The 25,015-nt window shown below is 44.9% G+C and overlaps 1 protein-coding gene across 3 annotated transcripts in view; it reads right to left on the bottom strand.

Annotated features, from left to right (window-relative positions):
* LOC117354674 (zinc finger protein 845-like) overlaps nt 1–25,015 on the bottom strand; it is a 210,921-nt gene that overhangs the window by 111,679 nt on the left and 74,227 nt on the right. For all 3 annotated transcript variants that reach the window (XM_033932527.1, XM_033932529.1, XM_033932526.1), the window contains exon 3: nt 15,241–15,606. In XM_033932527.1, the coding sequence (XP_033788418.1) occupies nt 15,241–15,606 (366 nt within the window). The remainder of the gene's footprint in view (nt 1–15,240; nt 15,607–25,015) is intronic.

Raw genomic sequence — 25,015 nt, 5'->3', positions numbered from 1 at the left:
TTTATTTCCGCGGAGACAAGAAGACACATTTTCTTTCTCTGCAGCATTGCCTTCTCATCACCGCGGCTGTTTCTTTAATTTTAAGTCGGTCGCTGTGTACATTTATTCTTTTTATTTTCTTTTTACTTATAAAAAAAAAAAAAAAAAAGTTATTCTTTTTTCCTTTCAGTTCGGCCGTCGAGCTTTGGGCCTAGGCCTAGGCTCCTTCGTTCGACACGGACTTTATTTTTTCCATGTCCCGGCCTCTTACCGGGTTTAAACGCTGTCGACAGTGTAATCGGGTGATTTCGGTCACCGATCCCCACTGCCGTTGTTTACAGTGCCTGGGTTCCTCTCATTCCCCAGAAGATTGTCATCGCTGCTTTACCCTCACTCCACGAGCTTTTCGGCGGCGTTGTGCTCAATTTTTCCAACTTTTTGGTATGGAGCAATCTTCGGAGCCGGCCTCGACCGGGGCGGCTGCACCGGTCTCGAAGGCCTCGACTCCGACGACTTCGACGCCTGTGGTCTCGAAGGCCTCGACCCAGACTCCGGCTGGAGTTTCGGTCTCGAAGGCCTCGACCTCTTCTCCTTCGTTGACTTCGAAGACGACGACTTCCTCGAAGCCTTCTACGGGGGGTAAGTCTCCGAGTTCTCTTTCAGGTGCCGTATCCAAGAAGCCACCAGAGTCCTCGGCGCGACCACTTTCAAAGCGTACCTCCAAGATAAGGGAATACTCACCTTCGAGGTCGCCCTCTTCGGAGCGTACTGCTGCACATACGAGGTCAGAACCTTCTGTCTCGGTGCCGATGCTGGAGGACATGTTAAAATCTATCCTCACCTCTCAAATTACTTCTTTAGTGGCTCAACTGGTCCCGTCCTCGACCTTGCCTCGAGTTGACCAGCCTGTGACTCAACCGGAGCTTCCAGTCTCTCGAAGCCGATCCCGGACACCGAAAAACATTTCTTCATCGGAGTCGTCTCCGGGCTCACCTCCTCCGAAGCATCGGTCGAAACATTCGAGACATGGGACCTCCAAGCTTCGGAGGGAATCTTCGCCGTTGGATACCGAGGCTTCTTTGTCTCGTTCTTCGAAGACGAAGCAGGGTTCTCGACATCGAGCCTCCACTCGAAGCCCTTCTCGATCCAGAACCCCATCGAAGCCAGTCCGTCGGGACAGTTCTCCACATACCTCGACTCAGTCTGTGCCTCGTACACCGGGTACTTCTCCATCCAGGGGTCTGAAGAGAAAACATTCTCTTACTCCACTTCACAGTACAGCTTCTTCTCCCACTGTGCGTATGGAATCAGACATTTCCACATACTCTAGAGAGGATTCTCCATCCTACTCAGTACAACACAAATCTCGCAGTGGCTCTCCTGAAGAATCATCTGACCCAAAATCAGTTTCTTTTGCCAAATTTATCTTTGATATGGGCCAGGCCCTCAAGCTGGACCTTCATTCAGACTCTAAATATACTCCTGAGTACTTGGCGGACATGGAGCTTCCCCATCCTCCTAAAGAGTCACTCAGATTGCCTATGACTCCTGTTCTCCAGCAGACCTTCACTCGCAATATGGAGACTCCTTATTCTATCACTGCCATCCCATCTAAATTGGAATCTCGTTACAGGACGGTTCCATCTAAAGGCTATGAAAAGTCTCAACTCTCTCATCAATCTCTGGTAGTAGAGTCATCATTGAAAAAAGCACATCCCTCCAAAATTTATGCTTCTGTCCCTCCTGGTAGGGAAGGCCGTACCATGGATAAATTTGGGCGACGTTTATACCAAAATTCTATGATGGCAAACAGAGTTTTGAATTATAATTACATTTTTACGTCCTATTTCAATCACTTTTTAAAGATTTTGTCTTCCTTTTACCCAGACATCTCTACTAATCGTCTTTCAGAATTTAAAAATATCCTTAAGACTCTTTCACAATTGAGACTTTTCATGCTACAAGCCTCCTATGATGCCTTTGAACTCTCGTCTAGAGTCTCAGCATTTGCAGTAGCCATGCGTAGATTAGCATGGTTGAGGATAGTGGACATGGATCCTAACCTTCAGGATAGATTGGCTAATCTTCCTTGTCAAGGGAATGAATTATTCGATGACTCTATTGAGGCAGCTACAAAGCGTCTTTCAGAACATGAGCGCTCTTTTGCTTCCCTCATCCGTCCAAAACCTAAACCTGCACCAACTAGAGGTTTCAAACAAACTCCACGTCGCTATCCACTAAAAACAACTCCTGCTTTTTCTAGACCTCCTGCTCGTCGTCCTCCTCCTCAACAACGACAACAAAAATCTCAGACTCCTGCTAACACTAAGCCTGCTCAGTCTTTTTGACAATCTCAACTTGAGCATTCAAATTTCTCTATTTCCAAATTCTCCCCTCCCCATAGGGGGTCGCCTGTCCACATTTTATCACCAATGGGAGCTCATAACATCAGATCTCTGGGTCCTTACCATCATACGAGAGGGATACTCTCTTCGACTCCTTCAGGTGCCTCCAGATCGCCATCCAAGAGAGTGTCTTTCAAACCAGTCGCATCTTCCTCTTCTTCTCCAGGAAGCTCGAGCTCTTCTTTCTCTTCGAGCAGTAGAGGAAGTCCCTCTCTCCCAAAGGAACTCGGGATTCTACTCCCGTTATTTTCTAGTTCCCAAAAAGACGGGGGATTTGCGACCGATTTTGGATCTCAGAGCTCTCAACAAATTTCTAGTCAAAGAGAAATTTCGAATGCTCACTCTGCCAACTCTGTATTCTTTGATGGATCAAGGGGATTGGATGTGCTCCCTCGATCTCAAAGAGGCCTATACTCATATCCCTATTCATCCAACATTTCGCAAGTACCTCAGATTCCAAGTGGGAAATCTTCATCTTCAATACAGAGTTCTCCCCTTCGGACTGGCTTCTTCCCCCAGGGTTTTTACAAAATGCCTTGTGGTTGTAGCTGCAGCTCTTCGCAACCAGGGTCTCCAAGTATTTCCATACCTAGACGACTGGCTCATCAAAGCTCCCTCTCTTACAGGGGTTATTGCAGCGACCCAACAGACTATTCTTTTTCTACAAAGTCTGGGATTTCACATCAATTTTCCCAAATCTCAGCTGACTCCTTCTCAGTCTCTCCAGTTCATAGGAGCAACTCTGGACACTATCAATCTGAGAGCATACCTTCCGCAACCACGTCAGGATGCACTCATTCAAATTTCTCAACAATTTTTCCAACTTCCCACTGTTCCAGCAAGAAAAATGATGATTCTGCTCGGTCACATGGCCTCTACAGTTCATGTGGTTCCTTTTGCCAGGCTTCATCTTCGCATTCCTCAATGGACACTGGCATCGCAATGGCAACAATCAGTGGATCCACCAACTCGACTGATTTCCATCACTCCTTCTTTAAAGAAGTCTCTCCGTTGGTGGATGCTCTCTTTGAATCTTTCAAAAGGTTTACTGTTTTACCCTCTTCCTCATCAAAAGGTCCTCACAACCGACTCGTCAATGTACGCATGGGGAGCCCATGTGGACGGTCTTTGCACTCAGGGGCTCTGGAACCAAGCAGACCGGAGGTGTTCTATAAATCTGTTGGAACTCAGAGCGATATTCTATGCTCTCAAAGCTTTTCAACATCTACTTCACGACATGGTGATTCTAGTACGTACGGACAATCAAGTAGCCATGTATTATGTAAACAAACAGGGAGGGACAGGATCTCATTCCCTTTGTCAAGAGGCTCTGAAATTGTGGCAGTGGGCGATTCCCCGCAACATCTTCCTCAGAGCAGTTTACATTCAAGGTCAACACAACTGTTTGGCGGACAAATTGAGTCGTCTTCTACAACCTCACGAATGGACACTCAATTCTCCTACTCTTCGCCAAATCTTTGCCCGTTGGGGTACTCCGCAGATAGACCTGTTTGCGTCACCTCTCAACTTCAAACTGCCTCAATTTTGCTCCCGCATCTACACTCCTCAACGTCTCGAAGCGGATGCGTTTCTCCTGGACTGGAGGAATCAGTTCCTTTATGCTTTTCCTCCGTTTCCTCTAATTCTCAAGACTTTGGTCAAGTTGAAATCAGACCATGCCACCATGATTCTGATAGCTCCTCGGTGGCCCAGGCAACCTTGGTTCTCCCTTCTACTTCAACTCAGCACCAGGGAGCCTCTACTTCTACCAATTTTTCCTTCTCTTCTCACGCAGAATCAAGGAGCTTTGCTTCATCCCAATCTACAGTCTCTACATTTGACAGCTTGGTACCTTTCTCTTTAACAGACTTTTCTCAATTCTCTCCGTCTGTTCAAGAGATTTTACTTGCTTCCAGAAAACCATCCACTAGACAATGTTATGGTCAAAAGTGGACAAGATTCTCTGCTTGGTGTTCTACTCATAATCTACCTCCCAAAGCTGCTTCATTGACATCAGTTCTGGACTACTTACTTCATTTATCACAATCTGGACTTCAGACTACATCTATCCGAGTCCACCTTAGTGCTATTGCTGCTTTTCATCAGCCTTTGGATGGAATATCCCTTTCTGCACATCCTATGATTTCTCGTTTTATGAAAGGCCTTCTCAATATCCATCCTCCTCGTAAACCACCTCCTGTGGTTTGGGATCTCAACGTTGTTTTAGCTCAACTTATGAAACCTCCTTTTGAACCACTTGACAAAGCTCATCTTAAGTATCTCACTTGGAAAGCTGTGTTCCTCATCGCTCTCACTTCTGCTCGTCGTGTCAGTGAGTTACAAGCGCTAGTAGCTGATCCACCTTTCACAGTTTTTCACCATGACAAGGTTGTTCTACGTACTAATCCTAAATTCTTGCCTAAAGTCGTTTCAGAATTTCACATCAATCAGTCCATTGTTCTACCTGTATTTTTTCAAAGCCTCATTCTCACCCAGGAGAGGCGGCTCTTCATACCTTGGACTGTAAACGTGCTTTGGCCTTCTACCTGCAACGCACTCAACTTCACAGAACATCTCCTCAACTTTTCATATCCTTTGATCCAAACAGGTTGGGTCGTCCTATATCGAAGCGTACCATCTCCAACTGGATGGCTGCGTGTATTTCTTTTTGTTATGCTCAGGCTGGTCTTCCTCTTCGAGGTCGAGTGACGGGCCATAAAGTTAGAGCTATGGCGGCATCTGTAGCTTTCCTCCGATCAACTCCTATTGAGGAAATCTGCAAGGCTGCCACTTGGTCCTCGGTTCATACTTTCACCTCTCATTATTGTCTGGATACTTTATCCAGGAGGGATGGCCAATTTGGCCAATCTGTTTTGCAAAATCTTTTTTCGTAAATTGCCAACTCCCTCCATCCCCTTTTCCTTAGCTTGGAGGTCACCCATGTGTGGGAATATGCTGCCTGCTTGTCCTGGGATAAAGCACAGTTACTTACCGTAACAGTTGTTATCCAGGGACAGCAGGCAGATATTCCCACAACCCTCCCACCTCCCCTGGTTGGCTTCTTGGCTAGGTATCTGAACTGAGGATCCTCTCAGGAGATGCGCCCCCTAGTTCGGGCGGGAAGGCACGCGCGCAGGCGCGGTGCAGCACTCGAAAGTTCGAGATCTTCAAGCAAGTTTGCTTTCGAGGCTGTCCGCTGCGGGGCTCCGTCGGTGACGTCACCCATGTGTGGGAATATCTGCCTGCTGTCCCTGGATAACAACTGTTACGGTAAGTAACTGTGCTTTCTTGACTGATGGGTGACGGCACCGACGGAGCCCCGGTACGGACAATTTTAGAGTGATTGCACTCTAAGAACTTGGAAAGTTCTAGCAGGCCGCACCGCGCACACGCGAGGGCCTTCCCGCCCGACAGAGGCGCGCGGTCCCCAGTTTCTTAGTTTCCGCGGAGCTAAGACGACGCACTTTCAACGGCTGTTGAAATTTTTTCTCAAACGCCTTCCCGTTCACGTAAACCTTTTCGGTATTTTATCCCTTTTTTTCTTATTTCTTTTAAAAAAAAAAAAGGAGAAGAATTTTCCTTTCTTTTTTTCTCATTTTTTCGGGTTCGCCCCGGCGGGGCCTGCTGCCACCATCGAGGCCTCGGCCTTCGATTTGGCAGAAGCCGTTTTTACATTCATGCCCCCTTGTGGGCAGGTCATAGCTACAGGATTAGCTCCTACTTCACCAGGGTGATACTCTCCTTCTAGGAGACCGCTCTCCTCCAAGATATGGCCAGTAGGAAAAAGGAAGTATTGATGCCTGGTGAGACTTTATTTAGAATATTGTGTACAATTCTGAAGGCTGCATCTTCAAAAAGATATAAAAAGGATGGAGTCGGTCCAGAGGAAGGCTACTAAAATGGTGTGTGTGGTCTTCATGATAAGGCATATGGGGACAGATTTAAAGATCTCAATCTGTATGCTTTGGAGGAACGGCGGGAGAGGGGAGATATGATAGAAGTTTAAATATCTATTTAATATAAATGTGCATGAGTCGAGTCTTTTTCATTTGAAAGGAAACTCTGCAATGAGAGGGCATAGGATGAAGTTAAGAGGTGATAGGCTCCAGAGTAATCTGAGGAAATACTTTTTTACAGAAAGGGTGGTAGATGCATAAAACAGTCTCCCGGAAGATGTGGTGGAAATAGACTGTCTGAATTCAAGAGGGCCTGGGATAGGCATGTGGGATCTCTGAGAGAGAGAAAGAAATAATGGTTACTGCGGATAGGCAGACTAGATGGGCCATTTGGCCTTTATCTGCCGTCATGTTTCTATGTCTATGTTTCTAAGGCAGCACTGGGGCTACCAGACTAGAGGTGAACCTTCTCTATAACATCCCTGTAGGTCTCCTCTATGTACTTCTCTGTCTCCCTCAGCTCCTCCAAATCTGATCTCTAGCCTCAAAGGAACGTACTCGTTCTCTGAGAATTAGGAGCTCTTTGCAGCGAGTACACACATATAACTTCTCACCAACTAGGAGAAAAATCATACATGTGACACTCAATGCAAAAGACTGGCTAGCAGCTCTCTTACTGCTGGACTACTCTCTGCATCTTGTTATTGAGCTGATTAATTATTTAACCTTATTAAGCTACTAGGAATATATTAGAGTAGTATAGAGAGCCTTAAGATTTTATTATATGCTTTAGTGTTTGTTTCTTAGATAGTCAGAGTTATATTGTATGCTTATTTACTGTTTTGATTCTTTACAGGTAAGAAATATAAAGAATTCTCTTGTTGTCCTAATTAGAATAACTGACAATAAATTAAGACTATAAGTATAGAAATGAGCTAGGGGTGAGAGGCAATGGAAACTACGCCAGACCCTGCTCTGCCTGCCAGAAACTATCTCTAGCAGTAGGTTCAAGCTTACAAAACTGTAGAACTATAAAAGGCTATTATCCTATGGAGACTAGCTAAGTAAAGTTTGTTCTTTTAAGATCTAAGCTGTCTTTAGAAGGGAACCTAGAATTAAGCTTTTCTCCCAAAACCTATCAAAGCTCAGAGCAAAATAATGTATACTTACCCAAAGAATCGTCTCACTGCAGTTATTTCAGCCAAAGGGAGTAACACTAGCAATTAGGGTGTCCTAATTCTTTTGTTTCATGAATAAATCAAGGAAAAAATGTTGTGGTTTACTTGCAATTACATCACTTTCTTTTCCAGAGATAAATAAAGATTTGCCATCGATATGTGAACATTTCTTACAAAAGAACTGAATATTTCATGGGGTGTCCTAATTTTTTTACATGACTGTATTACCAACCTATGCCTGGCAAAAGGGATCTATCCCTCAGCACTATCATTGGGACTCTACAAAAAACAGTACTTTTTTCTTTCATGCCCCTACTTTGTGAAATGCTTTGCCCCTGGGGCTTCGTTTTGAACGCTCATCAGATCAATTCAAAGTTAAGCTTAAGACTCATTTGTTTTTTTTAAAGCTATTGGCTGGAGCATGGCAGCAATCACTAGGTACTGTGTCCTATCTTTCCCCTGAGGCGTCTGAAATAGAGAATGACACGAGGAAAAAAAATTTGCCTCCGTCTGCTCGTCCCTGTCGTCGCAAACCATCTGATCCCATTCGCACAAACCATCTCCCTTCTATGTTCCTATTTTCCCCATTTCTAATATCTCCCCTCTGTATCCTCCTTCCTGTGTCCATATACAGCACTCTCTCATACATCAGTCTGTTGAGATCATAAAAGAGAAATAACTGCCATTGTGGATACCAACCAATGTCCATGTGCTCTGTAAAATCATTCTCTATGAACTATTTTACATTCTAAGTTGTGATGCTGTGGTGAGATGCTGTTTGTCCTATGAAATTTACAATTGCAGACAAAATGTGGCACATCTACAGAGCCATTCTGAAATGAGCATATATATAAGCAAAAAAAGTGTGAGGCATCAAATCCCAAAGCACCTCTTGCTATTTATCAATATCGTTTTCCCTTCCTTTAGATAATCATTTTGTGGCAACTTAAAATCCGATCGTGCGAGGACATGTTCTAGATAGCTGATAAATGCATGTAGAAGGCTGCTTCTTCCTTTTTTTTTAATCAGTGTAAATCATTTTGAAGTTTGTCCTATATCTTTTGGTTGAGCCATAGTTCAGATTCAGCTGTGGTTGTTCCGGTTTGGTTCTGGTTCAGGCCAATAAAAGCTCAATAACCAGTCTGGCACAAATGAACCAACTGGTTTAGTTGTAGTTCAAGTGACCAAATTTAAATACAAGGCAAATTATACTACTTTGCAAAGCAAGGTAGAGAATGTTAATTATTCTAAATGTATTACAACTAGCGATCGCGCGGTCCGTACATCTCTCTCCCTTGCCTTCCCTGGCGATTTTTCTCTTAACAAGCAGCCGGAGCATTTCCTGAAGTCGCATGCGGCTGGCTGCCTAAAACTCTTCCTCTGCTCTGATGCAACTTCCTGTTTCTGGTTGCGTTAGAGGAGAAGTTTCAGGCAGTCAGCCGCATGCGACTTCAGGAAATGCTCCGGCTGCTTGTTAAGAGAAAAATTGCCAGCAAAGGTAAGGGAGGGAGGGAGATGCTCAGACCGCACGATTGGATTTTAAGTATTTTGTGCGCGTTCCCTCAATTAACTGCTCCACGGGGCAGTGAATAGCCTTGTCCCCGTACCGACCAGAGTTTTTTTTGTCCCCGTTTTGGCAGGCTAGCCGTGGGCAACAATCACAGTGTCATTCTTTAGTAATGTAATGTAATGTAATTTATTTCTTATATACCGCTACATCCGTTAGGTTCTAAGCGGTTTACAGAAAATATACATTAAGATTAGAAATAAGAAAGGTACTTGAAAAATTCCCTTACTGTCCCGAAGGCTCACAATCTAACTAAAGTACCTGGAGGGTAATAGAGAAGTGAAAAGTAGAGTTAGAGGAAAAATAAAAATAAAATAAACATTTTAACAAGACAGCATTGATCTAAATACTTTGGAAGGTAGAAGAGAGGAGAGAAAGGAATAGAAGCAGAAGGGGGAGCCATTGAACAGTAGAATTCTGGAGAAATTTAAATGATAGAAATAGAACAAAACAAAGACAAAAGGCAAAACAATAGATAAGATTAAAGATAAATCATAAGCTGGAAAGAAAAATAAAATAAAACTTTGTCTTCAATCCACGGTTTCAGCGTCAGTGATGAAGTGGTGCAAGTAAGTTTAGGAGGAGCGATTGACGTTTCCAGAACCTTTTCTATTATGTAATTTATGAAGTTCTTTTCTAACTTTCTGTATATATTTTTTAATTTGCAAATTGCCTAAACTTGGCTGGTTCAAAATTGTTTATTCATTATACAGTGGAACATTGGTTTACGAGCATAATTCGTTCCAGAAGCATGCTCGTAAACCAAATTGCTTGTATATCAAAGCAAGTTTCCCCATAGGAAGTAAGGGAACCTGCTTTGATTGGTTCCACCTCCTCCCTCCCCCACGAGGCTACCGGCGCTGCTCCATTCTCCCCACCTTGAGGAATCCGACGCTGTTCCAAACCCCTCCCCGTGATCCAGCTTCCCCCCCCCTGCGAACCGGCATCCCCCCCGCTCGCGTTGCCCCCCCTCCACCGCGATCCTACTTTCCCCCCTCCCGAGCAGTCAGACACCCTTTACCCGACTTGGCACCAGTGCCGGTGCCCGAAGATCCTCCCTCTTCTGGCGCAGCCTGGGCGGTGCGTCAGAGATCCTCCTTCTTCTGGTCTGGGCTGGGCTAGACTGGCTTTGAGCATTTGCGCATGCTCAAAGCCTTCTGGTCTCGCTCTCTCCGAGATTGAGAGCGAGACCAGAAGGCTTTGAGCATGCGCAAATGCTCAAAGCCAGTCCAGCCCAGCCCAGAAGAAGGAGGATCTCCGACGCACCGCCCAGCCCAGGCCACGCCAGAAGAGGGAGGATCTTCGGGCACCGGCACTGGTACCAAGTCGGGAAAAGAGTGTCATTGACTGCTCGGGATGGGGGGGGGGGAAGTAGGATCATGGTGGAGGGGGGCAACGTGAGCGGGGGGGATGCTGGATCGCGGGGGGGGGAGGTGCTCGTACAGCAAGGCAAGCTCTGTTTACGAGGCACCAAGTTTGTGAATGTTTTGCTTGTCTTGCAAAACATTCGCAAACTGGTGCACTCGTAAACCGAGGTACCACTGTACTTGACGAATCGCACAAACATAATCAGCAGTCCTGCCTGGTTAAGTGCCAGGGAATCTCAGTGTGGTTTAAGCCACACAGGCAGCCTCTCCTCCTACTTAAAATATGATGGCAATGACATGGGAAAAGCCAAGGACATATCCCATGTCATTAAACAAAAGCAAGCAGAAAAACTACATTTAGGGGCAGATTCTATAAATGGCGACCTGACTATAGGCAGCGGTAGGTGTCCTACAGTTGTCTAACACAGTGTTCTTCAACCGCCGGACTAGTGTCGGTCCGCGCAGGGCCGGCGAGATTGGATTGGGGCCATCAGCATCTGGGCTGCAACGGCAATGATTGCCATTGCTCCCCCCCCCCCCGGCGATGCAATTCAAGATTGGCAATGGGCCTCCCCCCGCAATGGCACTCAAGTTCAGCAACGGGCCTCCTTCTCCCCCCGACATCAACAGCACTTCAGATCGGCAACATGGTGCTCAGCCCAAAGCTTCCCCTCTGATGCAGCTTCCTGTTTCCACCCAGGCAGTTTGCAAGGTGAGAGGAAGGGAGAGAGATGGGCCTGTGGTGGATGGAGAGATTGAAAGAAGGGGAGATGATGGAAGTGGGGAGAAGGGGGAGAGAGAAGAGGGCAGATGATGGCAGTGAGGAGAAGGGAGAGCAAATGCTGAATGGAAGTGGAGAAAGAACACATACTGGATGGAAGGAGGGATACAGAAAAAGGACATATGCTAGATGGGGGAAGAAGATAGAGTTAGTGAGATAGTGGAGGGGTGAAGGAAAAGGGTAGCATGCTGTGGGTAGACACAGTGAAAAGAGGGAAACTGAGGACTGCATAGTAAGAAAGAATTTAATTTAGACAGAAGCAGAAAATAAAGAAGGAAGACCAGAGAAGAAAAAGAAAGGGAATAGAGAGAGATGCCACAGAACGGGGAAGGAGACAGAGATATCAGATCTGAGCGGAGGAAATGAGAAGAGAGAGATGCTAAAAACTACAGGGGGGGAGGGAAAGAGAGATGAAAGGAGAAAGATGCCAGACCAAAGGGGGGGGGTCTAGAGGAGAGATGGCAGGGGGAGACAGATAGTTTCTGGAAGGGGCAGACAGTGGATGGAATGGGCAAAAGCTGGATTGAAGAGACAGGGCAGACGCTAGAAGGAAAAGAGTGGAAAGAAAATGAAAGCAAAAACCAGAGACAACAAAAGGTAGAAAAAAAAAATAATTTTATTTCTATTTTGTCATTAGAATATATCAGATTTGAAATATATATCATTTCAGAGACATAACTGGGGACTGCAAAGCACAGGCAGTGCTTCTTTAGCTTCCAGCTGGCTTAGGACTCTCTCTGACCAGGGGGCACTCCCCTAACACTATTCCTGTCATGTGTAACTACAATATTCTGTTAGCATGATATTTCTGTGTAGCATTCTGTAATAATTTGGCTTGTTCAGTTTTCTTGATAGTAGAGGGGATATGTGTGAAGGGGAGGAGAGACAGGGGTTTTGTTGGTCCTTGCTCTGTATATTTGTATTTATAAAATGGCAATTGTACAGAATATTGTTTCTTTTTATACTTTAATAAAATACGTTCAATATAAAATCATAACTGAAGCTTGTGCGAATGGGATCAGATGGTTTGCGGGGACCAAGCTTGCGGAGACGGGGCGAAAATGGTTTTTTTTTATTTCAGTCTTAGTAGTTTGTCGGTCCACAAAATAATTCTTTTATTTCTGCCGGTCCACAGGTGTAAAAAGGTTGAAGAACACTGGTCTAACAAATCGGGATGCACGTTTTCTAAAAACAAAAACCCTGAGGCAGGCCACCTACATTGTAGGCGTTTGTCATGGTTGAGGGAGATGCGTCAGGACACTTAAGCTCATCCAAGGCTTGGCATCGGCGTGATTGCGCCCGGAAGTGGCCTTGGGCGAGCTTAAGCAGCCCTAGGCATCTTCCTACATTTCAAATAGACACAGCCGCTGAGCTGATTGTGCCAGAATTCCCAAACCACCCCCATCCCTGAGAATTTCTCCAGCAGGAGGAATGCCTACTCCCTTTGGCTGGACCAGAAACCTCCCCCCTCCAACCAGCGATACTCCCCTTCCAGACCTTAGGTATCTGGTCAATTAGAGCCTTAGGCCCCTCCCCAGTGCAACCTAGAATGCACCAGAAAGGGGAAGGCCCACCATTTTGGTGAGGCGGGCAGGCAGGCCAGAGGGTATAGGCATACCTCTGGCCGGACTTTCTACAAAGAAGTATGGGTGGGGGAATCACCAGTTGGAGAGGGGGTCTTGAAAGTTCCCAGGGGAGGTGATGTTTCCAGTGTGAGGGAGTGTACGCCCCTCCTGCAAGGGGACTTCATGGTGGTGGTGGGGGGAAGAGTTCCCTGCCGCAGCCGCTCAGGTGATCATGGCAGGGGGATTTCCTTGCCACGATCAGCTGATGCCAATACAATTCTCTAACCGGCGCCTGTGACATGAGCGCTGGTTAAATTGGGGCGGATAGACGGGGTTAGGAGTCTGTCCGTTAGGGCAGACGCAATTCTGTATAGGACACCAGTTCGTAATTCTCAGCCTCTTCTTAGGCAGCTATTGAGACCGGTGTCCTATACAGAATCTGCCCCTTGGTGTATTTGGTATGCCAGTAATAGCATCTCCTCTTTGCACATGTGTGACCCTTTGGAGCACCATCAGAAATAGGATTACTTTCTTGGCTTGAGAGGACAGACCATCTCTCTACATTCGGGAGAAATCTTCCAGGATGGCTACATTTCAGGGCTTATTTGATTGAGACTAAGGGTGGTGAATAACTTATTATTTTTTTTTTTTAATTTTTCAGATCTTTCTGGGGTTCTTTGATACTGATGTTTTGAAGTTTTCCCTGAAGTATTTTCTTCTCTCTTTTCCTTCTTTTTATATATCTCTGTCATATAAGTACTGTATTTATTGCTCCATAAGATGCACCTGACCATAAGATGCACCCTAGATTTAGAGGAAGATACAAGAAAAAAAATATTCTGAGCCAAATGGCGTACTAATATATTTAACAAAATATACCAGTCTCTGCACCCAGCCCCCTCACTCCTTGCCAGGCTCTGTACCCTATCCCATCACCCTCTGGTGGTCTAGTGGTAGGCCGAGACAAGGAGGGATCCGTCCCAGCCGACTAACAATTTTTTTACACCCCCCCAGTACTATTTTCAATCACCCGTACCTTTTTAAAATACCACCACACCCCCGTCGTACTTTTAAAAATGTCGCCTCCCCTCATTGTATCTTTTATGTTCAAACAATTTTTATAGATGACAACCAAGTACAATAGAAAAAAAACAGCAAAAAGAACAGGCATCATAGGCAACAAACCAAATACCTCCAAAGTGCCAATAGTCCAGAACTATAGCCATCAAATACATTTTTATGGAACAGCACAACACCTGTCCCCCACCCGATCTAACCCCAAATACCCATTAACAGTAACCCTCTTCATCACCCCCCCCCAAAAAAAAAAACAAGCTATAAAAGTCATAAGTGAACATTGTCCACACAGTCGGAGCGACTGTGATTGCAGGTAGATGTGGGTGATAGTAACCCAACTATAAACAACCAGAAAGAAATACAATACACCTCCGTCGTAACTTTTAAAATGCCCCTTATAGCCTGGTGGTCTAGCAGTGTATTGGCCAGCAGGAACAAGCTTTCCACACTCCTGCCTGGGCCCACGCCGCTTTCTGAATGGCTGCCATCAGTTCTCATGAGTCAGCGTTCAGAACGCAGCGTGGGCCCAGGCAGGATCGCGGAAAGTTTGCTCCTGCCGGCTGATACACCGCTAGACCACCAGGCTATAAGGAGCAATTTAAAAGGAACGACGGGGGGCATTTTAAAAGGTACGACGGGAGGCATTTTAAAAAGTACGACTGAGGTAGGGGGTCATATTAAAAAGGTTTTATGTTTAAATATGTAGTGAATTACGGAATTATGATAAATTTATAGATACTTGAATGATAAGAATAGTTTGGGTGGGGGGTTTTTGATCTGTAAGAATCTTGTAAATTTTAAGTGATGTCTATAGTGTAAATGTTTTATTTATTGTTCTTCACTTATTGAAATTATTTTAAAATGAATAAAGATTATTTAAAAAGAAAAAGGTATGACGGAGGAGGGGGTGTTTTAAAATGGTACGGGGGATGATAAAAATTTGTATCTTCGCTGCATAAGACGCACCAACATTTCCACTCACTTTTGGGTGGGAAAAAAGTGTGTCTTATTGAGCAAAAAATACGGTAAATAGCTTTCTTAGATTAGATAGTTAGATTGTGAGTCTATTTGGGACAGAGAGGGAAGTACAAAGTACCTAATTATATTATAAATCGATTTGATTGTTTATAAACCGCTACAAAACCAGAGTGGTGATTTAGCAGTATATAAAATCTACATTAAATCAATTTAAGTATTCCCCTGAAACGAAAATGAAGAACTAAAAACAAGAAATTAAAAACCAAAATTTTTGTGCTGCCCATCTCTAGAAATTAATGCTTTGATATATTCACTACATGTAAAAGGTTTCACTTCAGCACGTGTTCTCTGCTGAATTTCAGGTTTACCTTTTTCTACACTGACAATGTGAAAAGGGTCTCACCCTGGGTGGGATTCTCGTGGGCAATAATAAATGATATATTTTACCGAGACTTTTTCCACAGGTGTAGTGCAGAATGGATTTCTTCCCTTTCTTCTCTCCCCGGTGGAGCTGACGTGTCAATCGGTCACTGCTTTTATTTCTTAAGGGTCTCTCTTCTTTCGGGTGTCTCTGGAGCTCAGGGATATTTGTGAGTTCCCTGTCACTTTTCTCACCCTCAGTGACTTCATCCAGGGAGCTTCTTGCAGGGTCTTTCTGCTTCTTCTCAGATTCCTGTTCATAATTCCTTGTGTTTCTACACTCATTCCTCTGGGAAATATTCTCACTGACATTTCCTGGTTGTCTTGGGATGTGTTCTAGAAGCCATTTTTCTTCATTCTCCTCCCTCTTTGTCTCCTGCATTGCCTTAGTATCTGTTGGGATAGAAACAAAAGACGGTAATTGTGTATTAGTAACTATGGAGCACTACTAACGATCAAGAAACACAATTTTCTCAGTTCACACCACTACAAGGGATTTCTGATGTTAAGAAAATTCCACAAATTTGTCTTCAAACATCTCTTTTTTTTAAATTAGGTTATGAAATTAATTCTTCTACCTCATTTCGTGCTACACAGCCCCACACGGTCAACCAGAAACTGTAACATATTTGCATACCCAAAGATCACCGGTTATAAATATAAGTTCTTTTTGAACAGGTCTTTCATGTTTCAAGCAAGCAAACAGCAATCTTGGCTGGGAAACTACACAATGGAGCCAGGCTGACCTACGGCGCCTTTAAGGAGAGTAATTAAAACTGTACTGTTTGACAGATTTCTCTCCTAAACAGAAGCCACACTATATTAATATTTTTCCTCTGTCTATTTCTGGTGTTAATATGTTGAACTTTCACTATTTGCATTTTGTAACTCGCTGATTGTCCAGCTCTCTTCAGTGCACCCTCCTCCTCAAACTAAGTGCTAAACGCATTCAGATGGCATTCTTATAAAGGCTGGTCAGAAAATAGAAATCCAGCTAACCAGTCCTTGGAAAGGCAAACTATCGGTGAATCAGCAAGATATAGGGCGGGTTCCAGGAATAAAGTGTGGATTTACAAGAAAGAAGATTAGCAAAGGCAAGAACATAAATCTTTTGTTCTTGTACAATCCCACTTTATTCCGGGACCAGTCCTGAAAAGTCAGGGTGGGACTGATGAGCCCACTGCCAAAACAGAGACACCAAAAGCAGCATCCTGCTTGGCCGCCACATCAATCCTGTAAAACTTGATGAATGTATGCAAAGACCAGGTAGTGGCCCTGCAAATCTTGTCCAGAGAAACAGCTGACGACTCTGCCCAGGACGAAACACCTCTGGAAGAATGAGCCTGCACTACATAAGCCGCAGAAATGGCCATATAGATATATCTGGAAATAGTGGCCTTAGAGGCTAGCCTACCTTGCGAGCAGGACCTGCCAGAACAAACAAGTGGTCAGAGAGGTGAAACTCATTGGTGACTCCCAGATACTGCAATAAGATCCTGCGCACATCCAAGGACTACAACACCTGGTCCTGCTCCATCGCACCAGAGAAAGCAAAACCAGGCAGCTGTGCTCCCTGAATCACATAGAAAGAGCAAAACATTTTCAGAAGAAAGGAATAATAATAATAATAATAATAACTTTATTCTTATATACCGCCATACCCAGCGAGTTCTAGGCGGACAGTGTGCAGCATCACACCGGAATACATAATACGCAGAAAAAGATCCCGGCTGGAGAGAGCCTGAAGCTCCAAAACTCTACAGGCTGAGGTAATAGCCAACAGGAAGACCATCTTGATCATGAACTCTGTAAGGGACACCCGCTCCAGACAGATAAGCCAGAGAGCAGAGAACCAGATTAAGATTCCAAGTCAGACAGGGAAGGTGCAACGGAGGCCTAAGTCACAGAGCGACCCGTAGGAAACGAGCCACATCCAGATGAGCTGCTAATAAGCCTCTCAGACAAGGAGGGCCCATACACAAAAGACCGATAATTTGTAGCTGGAGTGAAGCTACCACTAGCCCTTTCTTTAAGCCATCCTGCAGAAACACCAAGACACGAGGAATCGATGGAACAGATGGATTTACCTGTCACAGGGTGCACCAGACCTGATAACACCTCCAAGCCTTTGCATAGGCCACCAGTGTGGACTTTCTTTTGCTGTGAAGCAATGAGGCAATCACAGCCAAAGAATAGCCTCAGCTAGTCAAGGCCACACGCTCAAGAGTCATGCCATATGACCAAAGGTCCTGAAACCTGCATCGCAATCAGACTCTGCGCGAGGAGGCAAGAATAACAAGGAAGCCGGAGCCCCCAATCCTGCTGAAGCCGAACCAAGTCGACATACAACAGCTGTCTCGGCTAATCGAGTGCAACTAGGATCACCGGACCTCCATGGACCGCTATTGTATTCAACAGATGCCCTATTATGGGCCACAGAGCGAAGAAAGATAGGAGACCAGGGCTGAGCCAGTGTGTCCAGTCTGATGCTGCTGGCCTTGCGACACAGACTGAAGAAACGAACTGCTGTCTTGTAGGTCGCAGTTGCCCCTCACAGATCTACTGTGCAATTGAACGCTCTTTGAAACAGAGACCACTCTCTGGGATTCAGAGTCTGATGACTGAGAAAATCTGCTTGAACTTTGTCCACTTCTGCTCCATGCGATGCTGACAATGTCACAAGGTGTCTCTTTGCCCACCAGAAGAGAAGCTGAGCTTCCACGCTCAGGGAGAGAATCCTTGTGCCACCCTGCAGCCTGACATAAGCCACCGCTGCGGCATTGTCTGAGAAGACACGGATGACTCGACAATGCAAATGGAAGTAGAGAAGAGGCAGCCTAATTGCTCGAAGCTCCAGGTGATTGATCGACCACTTGTGCTCTGAGGGCATCCACTGGCTCTGAACAGGAACGGTCACACACACTGCCCCCAGCCTTTGAGACTTGCATCTGTAGCCAGAATCACCCAATCCAAGATCCGGAGGAGGAAGACCCCTGGAGAGTGAAAGGGGTCGCAACCACCATGCAAGACTGTTCTGTGCCACAGTCATCGAGGGCAGGGATGCAGTAATGGGTCCCGCAGAGGACTCCAGCATGAAAAGAAAGCATCCTGCAGTCAATGCAGACAGGCTCTTGCCCAAGGAACCACATCGATTGTTGCCACCATGGTCCCCAGAACCTTGAGGTACCGCCATGCCGTTGGGACCGGAGTGGTCAGAAGGTCCCTGATAACCTGTCAAAACTTCTCCTAACAGGACAGACAGGAACACTGTTTTCTGTCCCGTGTGAAATTGAACTCCCAGGTATTCCAAATCCTGCATTAGCTCAAGGTAACTCTTCCTGAAGTTGATCACCCAACCCAGGCACTGCAGCTACTAACTGTACTACTTGAAGTATAGTTTGACGCCCCCTCGGTCTGCAAGGGAGATCTGATCAAGCAGTCATCCAGATATGGGTGAACCAGGACACCCAGGGTGCAAAGTTGGGCTACCACCATCACTTTGGTGAAGGTCTGGGTGCTGTCGCCAACCCAAAGGGCATTGCCGTAAACTGAAAATGTTGCTCCAGGACATGGAACCTCAGACACTTCCTGTAGTCCGAAAAATTGGAATGTGAAGATATGCCTCTGTAACATCCAGGGATGACAGGAACTCCCATGTAGCTCAAAATAAATTATCATTAGAGCTTAAAATGTCCCCTTTGCATGTGATTTCTAGATGCCAGTTAAAAACCTCTTCTACGTTTTTTTTTTGTTTGAAATCTTTTTTTTTTATTGGTAAAGAAAACAACAACCCACAACCACAGGGAACAGATAACCCTCTCGGGTTACAAAGAGACCCAACCCCCCACAGACCCGTACCCCCCCGACCTGTAATAGCTCTCACACAGCTCCGTATTATATACCAAGGTCGGGACCCGGAGAACAAGGAGCAACAAATCCGCCCCAAGCTCCCTCCTCAAATCCCTTTGCCAAGCCTCCAATACAGAGGAAAAATCACAAGGAAGCCCCAGGTCACCAAGCTGCTGATGGAAAAGGGAGACCGAGATCTGCGGGTCTGGATCCTCCCCCCCTACAAAAAAGCTTGAAACCGCAGCCCAAAGGCCAAAGAGAGGGAATCCCTAGGGAGCGATCTCACATAGTGCAGCAATTGGCAATGAGCATAAGCAAGAAACATAGAATATGACGGCAGAAAAGGGCCGACAGCCCAACAAGTCTGCCCAATCATGATCTCTTCCACCCTCGAGAAACTATCCCCTATCATACCTCTGTAGCAACCCCACATGTTTGTCCTATCGTCTCTTGAAGTCGAGCGTGCTACTAGCCTCGACTACCTGACGTGGAAGACCATTCCATCTATTAATCACCCTCTCGGTAAAGAAGTATTTCCTGGTATCCCCATGAAAACTTCCTCCCCTAAGTTTTAGCGGATGTCCTCTTGTCACCGTGGGACCCGTAAGAGTGAAGATTTCCTCCTCCTCCTCCTCGATGCGGCCCGTTATGTACTTGAAAGTTTCTATCATGTCCCCCCTTTCTCTGTGCTCCTCGAGCAAGTATAAGTGCAGACTGTTCAGACGGTCTTCATATGAATGATCTTTAAGTCCCGAGACCATCCTTGTGGCCATTCTCTGAACTGACTCAATTCTCTTCACATCCTTTTGGTAATGTGGCCTCCAAAACTGGACACAGTACTCCAGGTGCGGTCTCACCATGGATCTGTATAACGGCATTATAACTTCGGGTTTTCGGCTGATAAAGCTTCTTCTGATGCAGCCAAGCATTTGCCTAGCCTTTGTTGAGGCTTTCTCCACCTGATTTGCAGCCTTCATGTCTTCACGGATGATTACTCCCAAGTCCCTTTCTACTTCAGTTTTTGTTAAGTTTTCTCCATTTAGTACTAGAGGTAATGGTGTTGAGTCCGCTGGGAAACAGTGGTTATAACTGTCAGCATAGCTATCGCTACAATTCAGCATTTTCAGTTGGCATTACTTATGTCAGCGAAGGCCTATGGGAAATTATATCAATCTGACTCTGGCATGGGAATGCAGATAGACCCTGAGAGCAGGGAGACGGTTTTAAGTATCCCTGATATGTTTCAAGTAGCCCTGATTGAATCATGACTAGCTAAAAGGTGTTAATGTCTGATTAAGAGGGTGCTTAGGACAATGGGTCCAGGTGCACATCAAGAAGATAGGCAGCTTGAATGGGACAAAGAAGCCAGAGACTAATCCCATCTAGCATGCCTGCAAATATCATATCCTCCTTAGCAATTAAATTAACCATTGTTTCAAACAGTTTACAAATTCTAAACAGAAAGATACTGGGACATACAATAGTTTCTATATTCAGAATAAGATTCCAAACTATAAAAGCCTACAAATATCTATCAATCTATCTATTTATCTCTTGGCACTCTGGTCCTCTCTTCTATCTCTTGAGCTCTCTCTTTCTCTGTCTATCTTTCTCTTTATCTATGGAACACGAAGCATCACCCCATCCCCTTTTTCTCTCTCTCTGCCTTTCCATGGAACTTCACACTTCTTTCTGGACTCTGTAAGACAGGGAAACTGCTTTGCTCTCTACTTAATTGTAATGCTTAATTGTTGTAATACTTCAGAATATTGCTTTTCTGTAAGACTATTTCTATTAATATATTCTTTATGCAATCACCTCTGGCTGTGCCTCTTTGATTCTACTTCCTGGTGAGTCTTCAGTGAGGGAACTGAACCTGGGACCGGGCGTTTGTCAGGGCGCCTCTCACTTAACCCCTACCATCTAATATTGTGGGGGCCACTAACAAACCTGACATTTTGGGGGCTTGTCTGGGAATTTGATCAGATTTGGGCTGATATCTCGAGTGAAGTCACTAAGGAAATCTACTGTAGGCAGCATTTCATTTTCAAAAGCGTGACTATGGTAAAATGAGGAAAATGGTTAAAGAAGCTAAAAGTGTCAGCTGCAAAGGTTAGGACTTTAAATCAGGCATGGACAATAAAAATACTGTTTTGGAAGCTTCATTGATATTGTTTTTTATGTTTTGACAGTTCCCCTTCCTTTATATTTTAATTACTTAATAAACCATTTATATTTTTGCTAATTGGACTTGGATTTGGACTAATTATTTTGAAGTCACATCATTCACCCACTGAGATCTCACTTACATTCTCAGGAGGGTTCCATGTTTTATAGGCTGGAGCTGGTCATTTCTCTGTAAGGCTTTCTCTACCTTCTTTTGCATTAAAAAAAAAAAAGTATGATTTGGGAGCTGCAATCTAATGCGAACATCTGTGGCCTTCATCAGGGTGCTACTCATTTTAAGGTGGCGACGTTTGCTGATGATCTCCTGGTCTTCCTGACTGATCCGCATCGTTCTTTGTCTACTCTCCTGGAGAGCGTTTGGGAATTTGGGGATTTTTCAGGTTTCACGCTGAATTTGACTAAGTCTGAGGAGTTGGCTTCTATGACGAGGCTGCTCTCTATGGATGTGCAGGAGCTTTACCGGCTGAATGTAACACATCTCTTGTCTTCTATGGGCTCGGTCTTGGCTTCTTGGCGTAATTTGCCGCTTTCCTTGATGGGGAAGGTGCATCTTTTTCGAATGGTACTGTTCCCTAAATGGTTGTACGTTCTGCAGACGCTTCCTTTCTGTCTTGAGCAGGGACGTTCAGACTTTTAATTCTTTGCTCTCAAAGTTCTGTTGGGGGGGGGGGTAGGAAGCCTAAAATGCGGTGGCAGTTGATGGTGGGCTCGTGGGACCGGGGAGGCTTTGGGGTGCCGAATATTGTGCTCTATAATCAGACTTGTCTTTTGCGGCATATTAGAGATTGGATCTTGGTTACTGCTCTGTATACTGATGTCTCCCTCGAATGCGATTATTTCTACCCGGTCTTGGGCCCAATGCTGTTTAATATCTTTGTAAGGGACCTGACTCAAGGACTTCAAGGCAAAATTGCATTATTTGCCGACGATGCTAAACTGTGCAACGTTGTGGATAGGGCAACTAAACCCAACAGCGCATCCGCGCAAAACAGTATGGAACAAGACCTACTTTTTCTTGAACAATGGTCCAGTACTTGGCAACTAAACTTTAATGCCAAAAAATGTAAGATGATGCATCTTGGCTGCGGGAATCCAACCAAGAGTGTGAGCTCCACCTCCCCCTGCAGTCCACTAGGAAGATCAACTGTTTTTTACACCTAAGCAGCAACAGGACCAGCCTCCACTACCGAGAGCGCTTTGCCCTGATCCAGCCAAACAAGTAAGCTCTTCCCCCAGCATTCCGTTGGAAAAATCAATATGCTTGCTTTTAAATATTATCAGAAGTAGGAGATCAACTGCTTTTACACCTAAGCAGCCTATAATAGGAGCCCTTGCCCCGATCCAACCAGGCATGTGAGCTCCTCCCCCTATATCCCGTTTAAGAGATCAATCTACCTGCTTTAAATATCAGCAGCAGTAGAAAAACAACTGCTTTTACATACAAGCAGCAGCGAGACCTACCGCAACCACCAAGAGCCCACAGACCCGATCCTGCCAGGAATGTGAACTCCTCCCCCTGCAGTCCATTGGAGAGATCAATCTGCCTGCTTTTAAATATCAGCAGCAGTGGAGATCAACTGCTTTTACACCTAAGCAGCAACGAGACCAGCCACAACCACCGAGAGCACACAGACCCGATCCTACCAAGAGTGTGAACTCTTCCCCCCATGCAATCCGCTAAGAAGATCGACTGTCGGCTCCGGGCGGCTTTCCCGCAGAGGAGAGAATCCTGCATTCACCGTGGGCCTCATCTGGGGCAGCCTCCTTGGAGCGGCTGGGGCACGGGCAGTGTGTCTGGGAGGGAATGCATGGATGGGAGAACATCGCAGGGGAGGAGACATAGGCATCCTGGGACTGTCTGCCAAGTCTCTTCCCTGAAGAAGCCCTTTCTGGAAACGTCAATCTCTCCTTCTAAACTTACTTGCTCCACTTCATCACTGACGCTGAAACCGTGGATTGAAGACAAAGTTTTATTTTATTTTTCTTTCCAGCTTATGATTTATCTTTAATCTTATCTATTGTTTTGCCTTTTGTCTTTGTTTTGTTCTATTTCTATCATTTAAATTTCTCCAGAATTCTACTGTTCAACAGCTCCCCCTTCTGCTTCTATTCCTTTCTCTCCTCTCTTCTACCTTCCAAAGTATTTAGATCAATGCTGTCTTGTTAAAATGTTTATTTTATTTTTATTTTTCCTCTAACTCTACTTTTCACTTCTCTATTACCCTCCAGGTACTTTAGTTAGATTGTGAGCCTTCGGGACAGTAAGGGAATTTTTCAAGTACCTTTCTTATTTCTAATCTTAATGTATATTTTCTGTAAACCGCTTAGAACCTAACGGATGTAGCGGTATATAAGAAATAAATTACATTACATTACATTACTATGCCCTGCATACCACTAAGGACTAGATTTAAAATAGCTCCCCCTCTTTTGTTCCTGGACCACTTGCTCCAAGAAGCAGTCATTTATTAAATCTAGGAATTTTACCTCCCTACCGCTCCCTGTTCTACAATTTGTCAATATTGCGGTTATTGAACTCACTGTTGCCTAATTTCCCAGTTTACCTAATTTCTGTAAACAATTCTATATTCTACTGTTTGTTCTGCCCTGGGGGACGGTAGTATAGCCTTACCAGTATACTCCTTACCTTCAAACATGGAATTTCTATCCATAAGGATTTCACGCTGCTTTCTGTTTCATGCAGAATGTTTATTTTGTTTGACTCAATCCCCTCTTTAAGATATCGCACAATCCCTCCCTTCTCCAATTTAATCCACTCTTATCACTGCAAAATAATTTGTACCCTGATAACACTATGCCCCAGTGACTGTCCTCCTTCCACCAGGTCTCAGAGATGCCTGTTATCGTCCTCATCATTTTGTGGTAATTTTACCTCAACTGGAGTATTGTAACTCTGCCTACCTGGCATCAACACCACTCTTATCCACAAACTGCAGCTCATCCAAAACACAGCCATTAGACTAATCTACAAATTAAAGAAATATGATTTAATCACAACCTTCATCAAGCAACTACACTGGCTCCCCATATCATCCCGAATAATTTTCAAAACTTCATGTATCCTACATGGAAACTCAGCAGCCCCTCTCATCCAACTATTCTCAACTGCTTGGTCGACACGAAAAAGAATCCTTAACAGGATCCAACTAAACCTGCCATCCACAAAATACCTCCACTACAAGCAAATTTTCCACTCTATGCTACCTTATCTGGGTGTAAAAACCTGGAATGACCTCCCAGAAGCAATCAGGAAAGAGACAAACTACACCACATGCAGGAAAAACTTAAAGACCCACCTCTTTGACAATTGACTGTTTCAGCTTCTGTATAGCACCCCCTACTTCTAGGCCCTTCCCTTTGCCTCCCCTACTACTTTCCCACTTCCTCTTTGATCTGTCACCTTGAGCTTGTATAGGTTTGTGCGACTCACAAATGGAAGTTTAGATTAGATTAGAATGCTACTGTGAAATAGACATTGTTCTTTGATCATAAACATGTATGCTGACCTTGAAGAAACAAGTTTTCCACCAAGACATTCTGAAGAATAAACAGGTCTTCTCCCCAGCAGTCATGTCTCATCTCCTGGATCTGGGCTTACTTGACTGGTGAATGGAGGCTTTACTTCAATTGCTCTCCATTTAGCTTTCCTCAGCCGAGCTTTTCATTTTTGCCTCTACTTTGATTTAACTGCTCTAAAAATTGCTCCTTGAATACAACTGAGCCTTGTACTCCCAGCTATCCCCAT

The sequence above is a fragment of the Geotrypetes seraphini genome, chromosome 2, assembly GCF_902459505.1.
Source record: "Geotrypetes seraphini chromosome 2, aGeoSer1.1, whole genome shotgun sequence".
In the NCBI taxonomy this organism is placed as follows: domain Eukaryota; kingdom Metazoa; phylum Chordata; class Amphibia; order Gymnophiona; family Dermophiidae; genus Geotrypetes; species Geotrypetes seraphini.
This window is presented reverse-complemented; position numbering and strand designations above follow the sequence as displayed.